We start from the raw sequence: 15,671 nt of genomic DNA, 5'->3' as shown, positions 1-15,671 counted from the left end.
ATGTGATTTGATTTTTTGTTACTGCATGTTTTTGTGAATACATATGCATGTTAAGTGATCATTGCAATTGGATTAAAAAAAGGACTGAAAATCACTTTTGGTCCTTTTTTAATTACATTTTTTTATTAAAAAATGTTTTATTGAATTTCTCAATAACTTTGCTTGAAACTGAACTTTAAATAAATAAATAAATGAATAAATAAAAAAACTTGAGTGCAATTGTAAGGAATCTGCATTGTTCTCAGTTATACTTTTTACATTTTTGATAAAATTTACATCTTTATTTTCAGTGATACCTGAGAATCATATATCAAATGATTGCTTTGACATGAAGCTAACATGCTACATTATAATGCTATTGTATTGTTGACGTCATGATGCCATTAAGGACATCTGTCAAGAGACAAAAGGAACAGTTACCAGTTCAGTTTTGGTCACTGTTGCAGTACATGTTTTACATTCACAGGTGACTGTGACTGTGAAAGAGATCCTCATGAGTCACTTATACAAATAGCGATGCATATGTGTAATGTTGACGTAAACGCATCCAGCGACAGGCTTGTGTAACCTTTCACACTGTAACTAATGATCCTCAACATTGTAATAGAGAGTCCAACAAGAGAGGCGACAGGCCTGGAGTTAAGGCACAGTAAACAGGCCTATCCACACTGGCCGGACGGATTGAGAGTGTGTGTGAGGGGAGGGGACTGGGAGCTGCAGTCTGCGCGTGTAGATACCTCATGCTGAGCATGGAAATTGGCCCAGACAGCTCAGTCTATTGTGTGATGGCCAGGGAGCCAAAGGTTGCTTGTAATCAAATTTGAGGTTTTATTCCTCGGACTGGTGGAGAAGGCATAGCGCTCTGTCACATGATGAGTGTTAGCAAGTCTTCATGCACTATCCACTTTTGTGTAGCGAGTGTGTGTTAACATGCTCCGCATAGAGCAGTGGCTGTGATAGCCCCCCTAAGCTTTTTGTTTGCTGAAGAGTCGTTTGTTTATATGACAGAGAGGAAACAGCAGGGAGGCCCGAGGTGCTCTCCAGTGCTACTGTATCTCCTTTAGACTGTGAAAGAATCCTCATTGTGCTCACGTCTGGTTTCATGCGTTCACATTGTGGATGTTTGTTTTGCTTATTCAGACCGCTCTTTCTCTTCTCATAAATTCACCTTTAAGCAACAAATGAAAAGTTGTCATCTGATAATGGAACACTAGCTCATGGTGTGTCCGCCGACAGTTGTAGGTAGACCCTGTCTCACGAGACTTTGGCCACACTTTAAAAGGCATTGATAAGAGCATATCATTATTAAGATTCACCACTCTGTAATTAGCCAGATTCCTATAGAGCACTCCAGGAGAGGGAGGTATAATTAGGCTATTCTCAAACGGTAGGTCTTAGAAACACCCTGAAGCAAGTTCATGTGAATTTATTTGATGTCCGTCCCTTTTTAGAAATGGAGGGAAAAAAACAGGGGTCCCTTCTTTCAGATTCCTTACAATGGCTGTGTTGAATGCTAGCATTCTGCAGACTGGCTGAGATCCCCTTTCTCTCTTTTTTAACCCCACTAAAGCTCTTAAAAAGATACTGGCCCATTGCACACGCAATTGATATTCCACCACTCGAACTTAATATCGTGAATGGAGGGCCAGGTTCTATGAATCAGGAGGACAATGCGCTTAGCTTAGCAGCAAACTGGCACTTTGTGTGAGGTGTCTGTGCCCCAGAGGAGGAAGTTTCTAATGTGAGCCTCACAATTGTGTGTCTATAGAGTTCTAATGAGCTTCTGTATGCCGAGTGAATGGCTGCAGGCCATTCACCATGAGAGCCCAATGAGCCAGCTCACTGCATCCATTCACAATAGGATCCAGGAGGAATGGGAGTGGCCGCGTGGAGCTACTGCACTGCCAGGGCAGTCTATAAAAGTTCAACATACTTATGACCGTGTTTCAAATAAGAGCACATTCATATTAAGCAGGACACGTTCAAAATGATTTCAGTTTATCTCCAGTTGAAGCTGCTTTGCAATAAACTTTTTCTTTATTGAAGAGTGATTTTTTTTAAATGATCACTCTTGGCACGTGAGCACAACCTATGTACATTGAGGTTTTCAGGTATGTAAATGAGTCAATATTTAAAGAGGGCTGACCATCATCTTTTTATGATTGAGAAACACTAGATGTTGTTTCAGTGGCAGACTGTTGCTAAATACTGTTACAACATGATGTCACAATAATAGATGACCATCATGGGCTCCACAAAGCTGCTTCTTTCTTAATCCAATGACATTTACAATTAACTGTAGATGCATAAACTACTAGAGAGGCCGCAAAACTTATTTTTTCTTATTTTTTTATCAAACAAATTTAATTAAGCAATCACATTTCAATGTTTTTCTTTCTCTGCACCGCATCACAGTTGGAAATCTAAACTATCTTTTAATACTGTAAGGCAGGCTTCAGTTATTGACATGATGAAACAATGTGGATAATGGAGTTTTTACCTATTTGTGTGTCCTTCAGAAGTTTGTGTCCTATTCTGTGATTTTCCAAACTAACCATGAAGCCCAATGGTGACACTGTCTGTCTGACCTCAGTATTGCTCCACTGTGACGGTACAGTTGCAATTCACTGCCCTACGCACAAGATGGCACTGAGAGAATGAAAACCAATATTGTTTGAGTCACATTATTTTTGCCTTCCTCTGCAGAAGCCACAATCTTTGGTCTGCCTGTCAGAGCAGCTGCAGTGTGAAAGGAGTTAAAATACAACTTACGATCAAATATTGGTGGATGAAAATACAAGATCTTCCACTGCCATTGTCGCTGAAGTATATTTTACATATTTAATGTTAGACAACAATAAAGCATATTAACAGATCATTACAGTTTTCAACACAATTTATATTCCTGATGGTTTCGTGGTTGGCACTAAAAGCACATGTTTGAAGGGAAGAACTGTAAGATTGGCTTGTAAAAGGAATTCATTTGTGTATGTGATTCTCTGTCCTATGACATGTTCACCCCCCCTGTCCAGGTTGTCTTTAGTCATAAACCACTGAGACTGGCTCCAGCAAAGCTTCTTAAGAGACTTGTGGATGGGAGACAGGAAATGTCAATTTAACATGACGGTATGAACTAATGACACTCAGGAGAGCCTTGCTGCATTCATATCCATTCGGTTTATGGTTATAGTATGCCTCTAATGTGTAGTTGGAGACAGAAACGAATCAGTTTCATAGTGTGTCAGTCGTTTGGTTGTTTTAGAGATGAATGGAAAGACTCCCACTGTCCCCCTTTCTTTGCCCTGAGAGATTGAGTGTGTGCACATGCACAGCAGGAGAGTAGGTGGGTGCTGGCACTTGTAGACGTTTATTACTTTTCACTCTTTCCTGAGCGCATGCTTTAATGACGCTTGGTTTCCTGATGGCACTTTAGAAAATGACAACTTGTGGGCAATACAAAGTAATTACAATTCCTGTGTTTGGACCCTGGAGAAATTGTGTATTATTAATAATGAAAAGGGGGCTGGAGGCCCTCAAACACATCAGTGTGACACTGCATGAAAAGCCACAGATTAGCCTTGGTTTTTCACAGTGGTTGTATATTAGATTCACGCTGTGGATATGTAATATACTCGAAGCAGATAGGATTTTTTTTTTTTTTATTATCTATTTTGTGTCAGTCATAATTAAAAGAAGACATGCTGTTGGCATTGTGAGGGATTATATGGAAAGGGATGTACATTGGTCTGACAAATATGTTGGTGTTAATCTGCTAATCTCGGGATTGATGGATCTCAGCACGACAAAGACTCTGGATCTCTCCCCAGAATCAAATCTGCTGGTACCCAATTGTCAGCACTACTTCAGCAGACTAGCACAGCCAGCAAAAGTCTTTCCCTGCGATCCAGGGATTGGCGGGAGACTGTTCTGTACTTAGGATGGTCTCTGAACAAGACTCCATGAAACGACTTCAATTCATGTCCATCTGGCAGGAAATTTATTAGGATTCAGTTAAAATTTTACCGTTTATCATCCTAAAAAAAAAGAAGAAGAAAAAAAGTCATCACTGTAATGGCATGGCTGCTGATAAAACGGTTATGTTTCAAAATGGTAATTCATCCCACGGATGAAAAGGTTGCAAGGCGAATAAACAAATATTTCAACCACAACAAAGTGTCTGTGCTCTACAAGACAGGCAAATAAATGGCTGAGTCACAAAAAAAGCCAGGCACACTAAATTCTGATTAATTTTTATACCAATGGCTAAAATAAACATTCCTTATCGTGCGACTTAAAATTATGAAGTCGCGGCACTCAATGGAGTGACACCAACCTGAGAATAGTTCAGTGGTTTCAGGTGAACTGAATGACACAGCCAGTATTTTTGGTGTCCAACTTTATTCTTCACAAGGACGGGGAAGACAGATGGTATAGAAGAAGAGTAAGGGAAGCCATCAACGTTATACAGAATCACACATTCATAAACTGGAAAGGGAGAGCTGTGACACCTCTTATATAGGGCTGTTTCACACCAATTTCCACTTTAATTCACAGGATTCTTGAATCCCATGATGGGTGCAGCAACCTTGACAAATGATTTGACCTTGTTTAGCGTCAATTTGGACCTAATTGGTTTGCAAGAGGCCGAATGTTTCACTGCACAACATAAGAGGCAGAGGATGCAACATGCGTACAATATTTGAAAAGCTTTTCAGAAAAAAGTTGCCAATGTATCGCCACAAACAGCAGTTACTATTTTGATTTGAACAGTGTTGGCAATTGAAAGAACTGAACAATTGTTTTTTGTTGTTATTTTCCAAGCCTAAACCGCACCACATCTGTTGTACTTTATCACCCCACAATGTTCACCGGCAGCTTTCAGAAGTTGCTGCTGAACTGCTGCCATAAAGAGGTCGATAAAGACAGAATGGACGATGCAATGTTTGAGAGGAAGCAGAAGGAACTGGAGTCTGCTGCATCGGTATGCATTGATTACAATTCTTGCAAAGATATGTGTGAATACCTCACCATGGCTGATATTCACGTTTGCTATTTACACATTTTTGTTTGCCTTGTTTTCTCAAACCACCATGCCTTCATTTTGAATTTAGAATAAAGATTCAGTGAAGAGGAGGGTTGAAGGGCCCTTATTCATTCTCTCTGGTCTCATGTGTGATATCAGTGTCTGATAACGTGAGGTGGAATTTCTGCTTTGGATCGTGAGGACTTGTTTGAACTGAGCATCAGATAAAGCACATGAACTGGAGCAATTGTGTTTGTGTTCTCTACTGTATATAGGTGTTCCATCATGTCAGCCTACGGAAGGAGAGAAATTGGACATTTGGGAATGTCGCGGGTGGAAGTAGTCCAACTTTTTTTGTTTTGTTCATGTTTGTGTCTATTTCTTTTTTTTTTTTCCAAATGCACAGGATGTCCTCATAACAAAAAATGCTAGTATGACCTTTGAATCCATGGATTACAAATTAGATTCTCAAGTCTAGCCAAAAAAAAGACCATTGAGCTGGTCATGACTCAGATCAAGGACTCCATCGACGTCACTGTGGACCCCCACCAATACGCATATAGGAAAAACCGCTCCACCGATGACGCCATCTCATCGGTGGTCCACACAACCCTCACCCATCTGGAGAGCAAAAACTCCTATGTCCGTCTGCTCTTCCTGGACTTCTCCTCAGCCTTCAACACCATCATCCCGCAGACCCTGGTGCAGAAGCTCCACTCCCTTGGACTGAGCCCCACACTGGGGAACTGGATCCTGGACTTCCTGACCAACAGACCACAAACTGTCAGGATCAACGACACCGTCTCCTCCCCCATCATCCTCAGCACCGGCTCACCTCAGGGCTGTGTGCTGAGCCCCCTCCTGTTCACTCTGCTGACATATGACTGCACGGCAATACACCCCAGCTGTCATATAGTGAAGTTTGCGGACGACACAGCAGTAGTGGGACGCATCACAAATAACGATGAGTCCAAATACAGAGAGGAGGTGGAACACCTGATGCAGTGGTGCAGTGGAAACAACCTCTGCATCAACGGGGAAAAGACCAAGGAGATGGTGGTGGACTTCAGGAGGGTCAGGTGCCCCCCCGCTCCCCTGCACATCGGAGGAGCAGCTGTGGAAGTGGTTTCCAGCTACAAGTACCTGGGGGTACACTTGTCCAAGGACCTCACCTGGAGCGCCAACACTTCCCGTCTGGTCAAGAAGGCCCACCAACGCCTCTACTTCCTCAGGAAGTTGCGGAAAGCAGGTCTGGGAGGCTCCGTCCTGAGGAGCTTCTACCACTGTGCGGTGGAGAGCGTCCTCTGCAGCTGCATCACTGTGTGGCATGGCGGATGCACCGCCGCTGAGAGGAAGGCTCTGCAGAGGGTGGTAAAGGCCGCTCAGAGGACTGTCGGGAGCGGCCTCCCCACCACCTCAGACCTCTACACAGCACGATGCAGGGGGAGGGCTCTCTGCATCATGAAGGACTCCACCCACCCAGCACATGGACTGTTTCAGCCCCTCCCCTCAGGAAAGCGGCTGAGGAGCATTCGGAGCAAAACCACCAGGCTCAGGAACAGCTTCTTCCCCGAAGCTGTGAGACTTGTGAACTCGAGCCATGTTCCATAGACTCCCTCATCTTCCTGCACTACAAACACTTCACACTTACATTTCTGCTCTTGTATATTTGTATATATTTTACGCTCTATATATTTTATTACTATATATTTTATTACTGGCTCACCGGGACCTGAGTCCAAATTTCGTATCATTTCTTTGATATGACAATAAAGAATCCTTGAATCCTTGAATCCTTGAATCCTTGAAAAAAAGGATCAACTTTATAACCTATACAGAAACAATCCTAATAGCAGGAATAAAACTGACTACACCAAATAGAACAAGCTAACCAGCTTAATACAAGCGAGCAAACAAAACTACTTCACTAACTGATGCAAAACAGCCTCTGGGGATCAAAAGAAATCTTGGAAGGTGTTGAACGAGATACTATGCCACAATAGTAAACCATCAATCATCCCTGACACTGTGGTGCAAATTCAGTCAAATAATCTTAATGAGAAATACCATCTACCAAATACTTTTAAACACGTCTTTGCTTCTGTTGGCAAAAACCTGGACGGTGGTGAAGGTAATTATAAATTTTTTGTGAATAATGATGCCAGCTCAAGCTTCCTCAGACCTACCTGTAAAATGGAAATAACTGATATTGCTAACAAGATGAAATGCTCCTACCCTGCAGGTGCGGATGGTATTTGTTGTAAAATCCTTAAAGCCATTGTGAATTAAGTACCTGAGCCATTTTGCCATAATTCATCTCCCCTTACAGTCTGGCATTGTTCCACAACAGGCTAAGGTGGCAAACATAATGCCAGTGTACAAGTCTGGGGAAAACAATGACAGGCAAAACTATAGGCCTATAATGATTATGCCAACCATGTTAAAAGTACAAGAAAGAGTAGTTTACACAAGAGTAGAGGATTACTTTGATAAACACAACATGCTTGTATCTTCATAATATGGCTTTAGGAAAAACAGTAGCACGAGTACGGGCACTTTAGATCTTGTTGGAAAACAAATGATGCATTTGAAAGAGGAGAAATTGGAATTTAAATCTTTCTCGACCTTTCCAAGCAATTCGATATGATCCATTTCCTAATCTTTTTTTAAAACTTTATTTTCCTTTTTTTCCAATGACATAACGTGAACAGTATGTTAATACAGAAAAGTGTATATATATATATATATATATATATATATATATATATATATATATATATATATATATATATATATATATATATATATATATATATATATATATATATATATCCCTCGCACCATATTCCCCACCTCTTGAGATTATCGAAAATGAAAGACCAAGGATGATAAACAAGTGCAAACAAAAAGTAAAATATCTAACAAAATGTTTACATTATCGACAGTATGATTCAAATAATTGCAAGAATGACAATAAAAGCAAAAAAAAAAATAGATAAGTACACATACAATCCCGTAACAGATAAGACATTATGGGGTTGTACACAGCTTTACCGTTTTCATGTACTTTAGAAATAGTTGCCATGTCTTATAAAGCCACTAGTTGTACACCTTATTTTCTCTATATGTAAAAACCTCATAAGCTCTGTGGCCCGTAGGACATGAGTGGGCGAGTCTTCCAATTTCCATTTCAGCAGTATAAGTAGTCTAGCAATTAGGAATGCGAAGGCAATAGCATTCAGAGTGAGGAGTCCTCTGGAACTACTCCACAAATTGCAGTTAATGGGGAAGGAGTTATTTTGACTCCAAAGGCCTCAGAAAAGGTGTTTGAATATAAATGCCCAATAACTTTTGAGATTTAACTTTTGACAAGTCCAAAAAGTATGAATGAGGGAACCAGTTATTGTCTTACATCCGTTACCGAGAGGATCTCCCCCTGGATACATTCTTTCCAGTTTTTCTTTTGATTGATGCAGACGGTGTAAAACGTTAAATTGTAGATGTCCATGGTTGGCACAAATTGAGGAAGAATGTACTTTTTGAAGAATACACTGCCAGGTGTTATCTGTTATTTCAATTGTTAAATCAGTTTCCCACTGAGATCTAATAGTGGAGAGAGATAAGAGAATGTAAATTCAGAAATACATTATATATCAATCACCTTGATTACTCCTCTGTTACACACTTTTATATCAAGATTTTGTAGTTTCAGCTGGACGGTTAGGGAGCTAAGGGTATCTGCTATGTAGGTAACTTTAAATTTGTAAGTAACGGAAAGAAATGAGTTGGTGTAATATTAAAATTCTGTGTCAATTGGGAAAATGAGTCAAATAACTAATTTATATACAAATCTTTAAAGCCATGTACACCATTGGTATCCCAGATCTTGAAACCTGAGTCAACCAGAGAGGGTGAAAACATGATTAGAACAAATCAGCGATCAAATTCGACGTTTGTCAATTCAGTGATCAAATTGACAAATGTTTTTAAAAAATTAACTAGGGAGCCATCAGCGCCTGTAGATTTTCCACTCTGCATTGAGTTGATGGCTCTTTTAATTTCTTCTAAGATAATTTGTTCTTCCAGTTTGTCTTTATACTGTGAGCCTAAGGTTGGAATGGGCTTACAGACTTACAAAAAGGCTTTTGATATAATTAATCACACAAAACTACTTTGGAAACTGGAAAAATATGGTGGTATTGCTCAAAATTGGGTGTGACGTTATTTTGAGAATAGAAAGCAATATGTATAATGAAATGATACAGAATCAGACCAGTGTGACATCAGTTGGTGGGTACTCCAAGGCTCCATACTTGGGCCATTATTGTTTATAATACTGTATATATTAACTACTTTACAAAAGCATCGGATAGATTACAGAGTATTTTATTTTGCTGATGACATAACCTTATTTTACTCAGGAGAGGATATACAGGAGATGATGGAAGTAGTAAATGAAGAACTCAAAAAACTAAATCATTGGTTTGATCAAAATATATTTGTTCTCAATGTTGAAAAGCTGCAGTGAGGTTGAGAGCATTACTTTGTCCTTTGTGACGCCATGGAGCTGTCCTGCTCTATACACATATATTATCAATATATAGACTATTTGATATGAGTAGTATATGTCAACACTGCTAGTGCAATGTTTCCCCACAATATTATCATGACATGAAGTATTGTGACTTCATTAGACTCCCCCATTGTTGACAAAAGGAAAATATCTTATCACCTTTTTAACATTTGACAATAAACTAAATATGTTGCTCTTTCCTCATGGTTTGAACGATAATCTGGACATTTCATATGTAACACAGATTTGTTTTTTCTTTATAGTTTATGTGCACATTTCTTATTCCTTAAAAATTCAATGTTTTTGCGGATAATCGGAAATATTTACTGGTGTAACCTCTATCTATTGTATTTTTCTAATCTCCTCCTGCAATATGTTGTACATGGGTAATTGAAAGCATTAGTGTTTACTTTGTACACCCCCAGTTGAAAATGAGTATTAAAAATAAATAAATGTTTGATAATAAACAAAATCCTTTAGATGAGCTGTTTGCTGTAGCCCTCCTAGTCCAGCAGAAGGCAGCAGTGGCACAGCAGAATGAGGAATTCCACAACAGTGACACTTCCTGGTGAGACAGAAAAATAAAAAAAAATACACCATACATAGAGACAGTAATAGAGGTAACAGAATGAAAAGACTACATTTTAAGGCCTCTCCTAGCAAAATCAAGTTTTCAAGGACAGTTGCAAGACGTAACCGCGTGTGTGACGAGGATTCAGTCGGTGAGTTTTATTTCTAAGTGGTGTATTCATGTGCTAGCTCACCTAGCTTAGTCCAATTACACTCCTCAGGAAAAGGTTAGAAACATTATTTCAGTCGATTATTTCTCCCCTTTAGTAATACTAATTGGTGTAGTATGAAAAGTGTGATTAGTCACCGTTACAACGAGGTATAACTTGTAATGATTGCGCTTTTGCAGAATGAGCAACACAGCAAAGTGTGTAGCGACTCAACAAAATGTGCCAAAATTCCCTGCTTTATTCTTCTGATGGTATTCATTCTTGTTTGGAGCTTTAATGCTGGCAGGTGTGTGACTGGCACCTGTTTAGCGCCTAATTGGATCCTGCAACTTCATTGAGTTTGTGTTGCTCCAAACATCAAAATACCACATTTGACCCTTCAGGATAAGGCCTGTGCAGCAGGTCAACTGGAAGCTGCTTTTCCACAGCATTATTTGGTGTTAGCCATGCTACCAACTCTAAACTTAGGACCAAGTTAAAGTCAAAGACGCACCAAGAAGTTGGCATCCCAGGAAGACAACTACCCGAAGAAGACCGGTTCCTCTCCCTTGCTTCACTGAGGAACCGTAGGCTCTCTCAAAGAGATTTACAAGCAAGATTTTCGCAACGGTACCACAGCCAGACCTCCGATCAGACGGTGAGGAACTTTGTACTTATCAGGCTGCCAGGAAGCCTGCAATAACTGGCCTAGACCGTCAGGCCCGTTTGTTCTTCCGTGCCTAAGAATGTGGGAAACGCCATGTTCAGTGATGAATCAAGGTTCTGTCTGTGGAAGCTGGATGGCAGGATGAAAGTATTGACACGGCATGGAGAACGCTATACAGATTGCTGCACAGATTGCGTGACATCTTTCAATGGGGGCAGTGTGATGTTGTGGGGCAATGTCTCTCTCACAGGCAAAACACAACTTGTCATCATTAAAGGCAATATCAATGCAGTGAAATATCAGAAGGAGATTCTGGAGCCAGTGGAGATCCCGTGTTTCCAGAATCTGTGACCTAACTCCATCCTTCCGTAACGACAATTCACACCCCCACAGAGCCAGGATGATCTCAGACTACCTCCAGAATTTAGGCTTGGAGAAGATGGAATGGCTTGCCATGGTTCCAGACCTCAACCCAATTGAGCACTGGCATCATCTTGGTGTGCTGCATGTGCCAGGGTGACCAGGTTAGATTGAGGAGGTGCTAAGCTGTTGTGGTAGTGTATGCATCTTCCACACATTACTGAAGTGTCTGACAGTGTTAAATTAATAACGAGAAAAAATGGTCAATATGTGTTGGGATTATTTTTTTAAATTATTATTGCTGTGGGAGAGTGCAATCATCCAATCTCCGAAGCAACTCTTAACAAGAGTGAGTACCAATGGGAGAATCTTACAGGGGATTTTGGTAAATTTTGGGAGAGCACAAGCCATACATTTGGCTGTGTTGCTCATTGCACGAAAACACAATCCTTACAAGTGATATCTTGTTTAAAAGGTGACTAATCAAGCTTTTCAAACATATATAATACAAAACCGATCAATATTATTACAAAGGAGAAGTAATTGACCAAATTTATTTTCCCAAACTTTTGTTTAGGAGTTGAGTTCAGTTACTGTTGTTTATGGTTATTCACGGACATGACTAAAGCCCCGTTTCCACTGCACAAATGGAGTGGTATGGTCCGGTACAGTTCAGGTTTCCACCGCAAGGATTTGGGATTTTCTCGAAATGAATGCACCATAGGTTGACGCTTTTCCATCGTCCTTCCCTTGGGGTACTCAGGACAACAGAAAGGGTTCGATTTTGAGGAGCCATTTGCTGATTGGTCAGAGATTTACTACACTTGATATTTTAATGTCAGCTGTATGGACCCTCAACGCTGGAATTCCAAGAACTTGCCGGTGTATACGACGTGATGCAATGCAACGATCGGACTTGGACCGCATCCACACGGTGTGCCGGGACACCGGAGCTGCCCCGAACCCCAGGCGGGTGTCTCCCCCAAGTGTCCAGAAACACCGGCGTGAGCACATCGACACACAGTGACGTTACTATCTGACAGGCTTGTTAGCATCAATATGAGCTAACATGCTACCGATGCTATACAGGGTTAGTACACAAATGTGCCATTAGTGACGATATGCACTCTACCAAGTGTAGAAACCATTACATTGAATTTCTAGATTTCAATGTTCAGGGTCGTTTTCCTGTTGGAAGGTGACCCTCAGTCTCTAGTCTTCTGGAAGTCTCTTAACAGGTTTTCCTCCATGACTGTCCTGTATTTGGCTCCATCCATCTTCCCATATAGGCTATAATATGACTCAGCACAGTAATAGACGAACTTTATTCTAATACATTTTTAATGCTACCCTCGGGTGCAAATTATAGTTAAATGTCCCCCCCAAAAAACACAATCCAAAGTCCAAAAAGTAATCAAAGTTTTCTTTGATATTTTTACAATTACCCGCGCACCTCATGTTTGATGCTCATCTCACTATGATTGCAATCCTCAGGCATGTTTTCAACTCATAAATGGTGTTCTCTTATGAGGCCACAAGGGGGCTTTATTGTTCCTCTTCCTCTGCCTCGCTGACAGCTTCTCTCTCCTCCCTCCTCCCTCCCTCCTCCTCCTCCTCCTCCTCCTCCCCCCCTCCCTCCTCCTCCTCCCTCCTCGGCCGCAGCTCTCATTCACGCCGCTGCTGGTGGAGCGTCTGTGGAGCTTGTGAAGCAGTGCAGCTCGCTTTGTGCATCCTCCGTTTACCCACCTGTGCGGTGGATGGTGCCGATGGAGCAGACGCTGCGTTACATGGAATAATTCCTGCATTTTTGTTTTGTTTTTTTCTTTCTTCTTGTCCTCCTCCGGATTTGCTTTTTTTGCCATCTCTGGGCATCCAAACTTGTGATGATGCCTCCGTTCAGCATTTGGGATTGGTAATAGCCGCCTGCGCGAGGGTGACAACATCATTTCGCATGTGACTGAGCAACACTGTCTCTCGGAAGTGGACAAAACATGGTCTAATCTTTTGAACGGACAGAAACCATGGGATTATCAAAGCTTTTTCTGGTTCTCGGCATATTTTGCACCTCCTCAGGTAGGATACAGGGCTGTCACTGATTTTCCATGTAACCGTCTCTGGCAGACATGAACAGTATGTTATGAGATCTATGTGATCCAATATGTGTTGTTGATTTTGAATAACTTGTAAGTAGGACATGTCAGATGTGATGTTTTTTTTTTTGTTTTTTTTATCCAGAAGCTTTCAGACAGCACACTGTACTGTAACCTCCCATCTCTCCCCATGACAACTGCAGGGTTTTTTTCTATAGCATCACTTTCCCTGCTCCTATCAATGGTCATGATGTGTTTGTGTTTGTAAATTAGTTGTAGGTTTTGGGGTTGACCCTGCCCTGCGCATCAGCGTGTTTGATGAACTCTCGCTTGGGGAAGGTTTTGATGGAGTTACTCAGGTCCAGGGCTTCCACAGCGAGTCTAGAGCGTTCCACTTCCAAGGTACTGTAAACACACACACTCACTGTCTCTCTCTCTGATTTTGTTTCTTCCTCTTGAATGTCCCCAGATGAAGTGATGTCTGAGTTTCTTTTTCAATTTCTTTCATTTCTTCTATTTTGTTTTCACAACTTGCTTCACTTCATGTGTGATGCCTTTATATTTTTGCAAAAGAAAACAAACAGCAAGCACACAAAGCTGATAATAGCATTCCTCTATCCCCCTATACGAACTCAGCACTCATACAGTGGGTTTTCTTTCTATAGCAGTGATGATCATGTGGGGCCCCCAGACTACCACCTGCCTGAACAATAGACTTCGTTAGGCCCCCTCATGAAAAAGTGGGGTGACCAGGGCAAGTCGAGCCGGAAAGACGGGAGGATCATGCAGAGACTCATGAGTGAGTTTAATCAGATTAGGCAGGGACAGAGCCCCGCGCTCATGGAGATATACGCGTCTGGAGGGTGAATGGACCCCCTGCTAGAAATCACCCATTGGTGATCATTCGGAGTGTGTAAGTAGTTTATACAGTGCTGCTTCCCAGACGTATGCATGAATACGTGGCAGAGTGAGTCAGATGTCCGTGTTGTCAGTTGGTACCAGTGTGGAGGCTAAATATGTTATCTGTGGCATTTAGTAAATGGCACCATGCAAAATGGACTTGTCAGAGCTACTTTTCTATTCCATTTTTGTTTTCAAGCGTTACATCTTTGTTATTTGATGTCAAACATTCATTACAGTCGAAATGAGAGTGTTAACAGCCCCATCACAGCGGCGGACGGCGACGTCTATTGAAACTCAGCCACAAAACTAGAAACACAGGAAATTGCTTTTTGGCTCTCAGATCAGTGATGAAACCAAAGACGTGGCGACACTCAGATCTTCACAAGGAGGATCTCATCACGGATCACCTAATGCAGCGAAGTGACAGCGTTGTTTTGAGAGAGAGAGAGAGAGAAACACCGTAATCATTTGTCGACATTTCTCTTCTTCCCCCCTTCCTTGCTGATATCTTCTAATCTCCCCGCACAGCCGCTGAGACAGCAGCACTTCTGCTTGGAGCAGCAACTCCAGCATCTTTGTGAAGGCAGGCCATTTGATGTCCTCTGTGTAGACAACACTCAGAAGTGCTCTACCCAGGCAGGTAGCGAGAGGGGAGGAGGGAAGAGTTAGAGGAGAAAGAGAGAGAGAGAGAGAGAACGCAAAGACAGTTACGGAAAGAAGCTCCCAACGTCACAAAATGAAAAACACGAATGTTCAGCAACTGGCACCACAACATCATTATGGTCTCTTATTTTCTCTGCATTACCTTTGCTGAGTACATTCAGTCGACCGGGTGGAGAATGCAGTGTGTTATTTGTGGCAGAGCTCGCCTCCATCCTTCATTTGGGATGTCTACATTAAGTCAATGATGTTGGGTGAGGGGGAGGCAGGCGGCTCCTCTGCTGCTCCGGCAAATCAGACCTGGGCCTGCGTTTGCTCACGATCAGACGGCGAGAGGCACGTTTCGGAGATATGCAGTGACGAGTGAGGGAGCGGGAGAGAAAGTGGTTGAGGTAGAAAAAAAGGGAGAAAGAAAGAAGCAGAGAAAGAGAAGGAGAGAGCGAGAGAGTGAGGGAGGAGGCAAATGCAGAGCGGGGCTGTCTGCCAGCTGTTTGATAGACTGCGCTGATTCCACATGTATGGATGCTTGGCTGGCTGGGACCAGCAGACAGGCCCACGGTGACATTCCAACGCTCATTAGATAGCAAGCAGAACATATCCATAGCTGTCCCTTCTACTGCCTGCCTGCCTGCCTGCCTGAAGGGAAGGCTGTTATCTCTGGGTGGATGTAGGAGGA

At 41.8% G+C, this 15,671-nt stretch overlaps 1 protein-coding gene across 1 annotated transcript in view; it reads left to right on the top strand.

Annotated features, from left to right (window-relative positions):
* Positions 1-13,363: 13,363 nt before the first annotated feature.
* The window catches only part of nell2a (neural EGFL like 2a), a gene marked incomplete at its 5' end in the record, with an annotated part of 89,019 nt that continues 86,711 nt past the window's right edge, over positions 13,364-15,671 (top strand). The window contains 2 exons of the mRNA XM_080505386.1: positions 13,364-13,415; positions 13,706-13,834. Of these exons, the coding sequence (XP_080361512.1) occupies positions 13,364-13,415; positions 13,706-13,834 (181 nt within the window). The remainder of the gene's footprint in view (positions 13,416-13,705; positions 13,835-15,671) is intronic.

Source organism: Blennius ocellaris, assembly GCF_963422515.1.
Source record: "Blennius ocellaris genome assembly, chromosome: 11".
NCBI classification, from domain to species: Eukaryota; Metazoa; Chordata; class Actinopteri; order Blenniiformes; family Blenniidae; genus Blennius; species Blennius ocellaris.
This window is presented reverse-complemented; position numbering and strand designations above follow the sequence as displayed.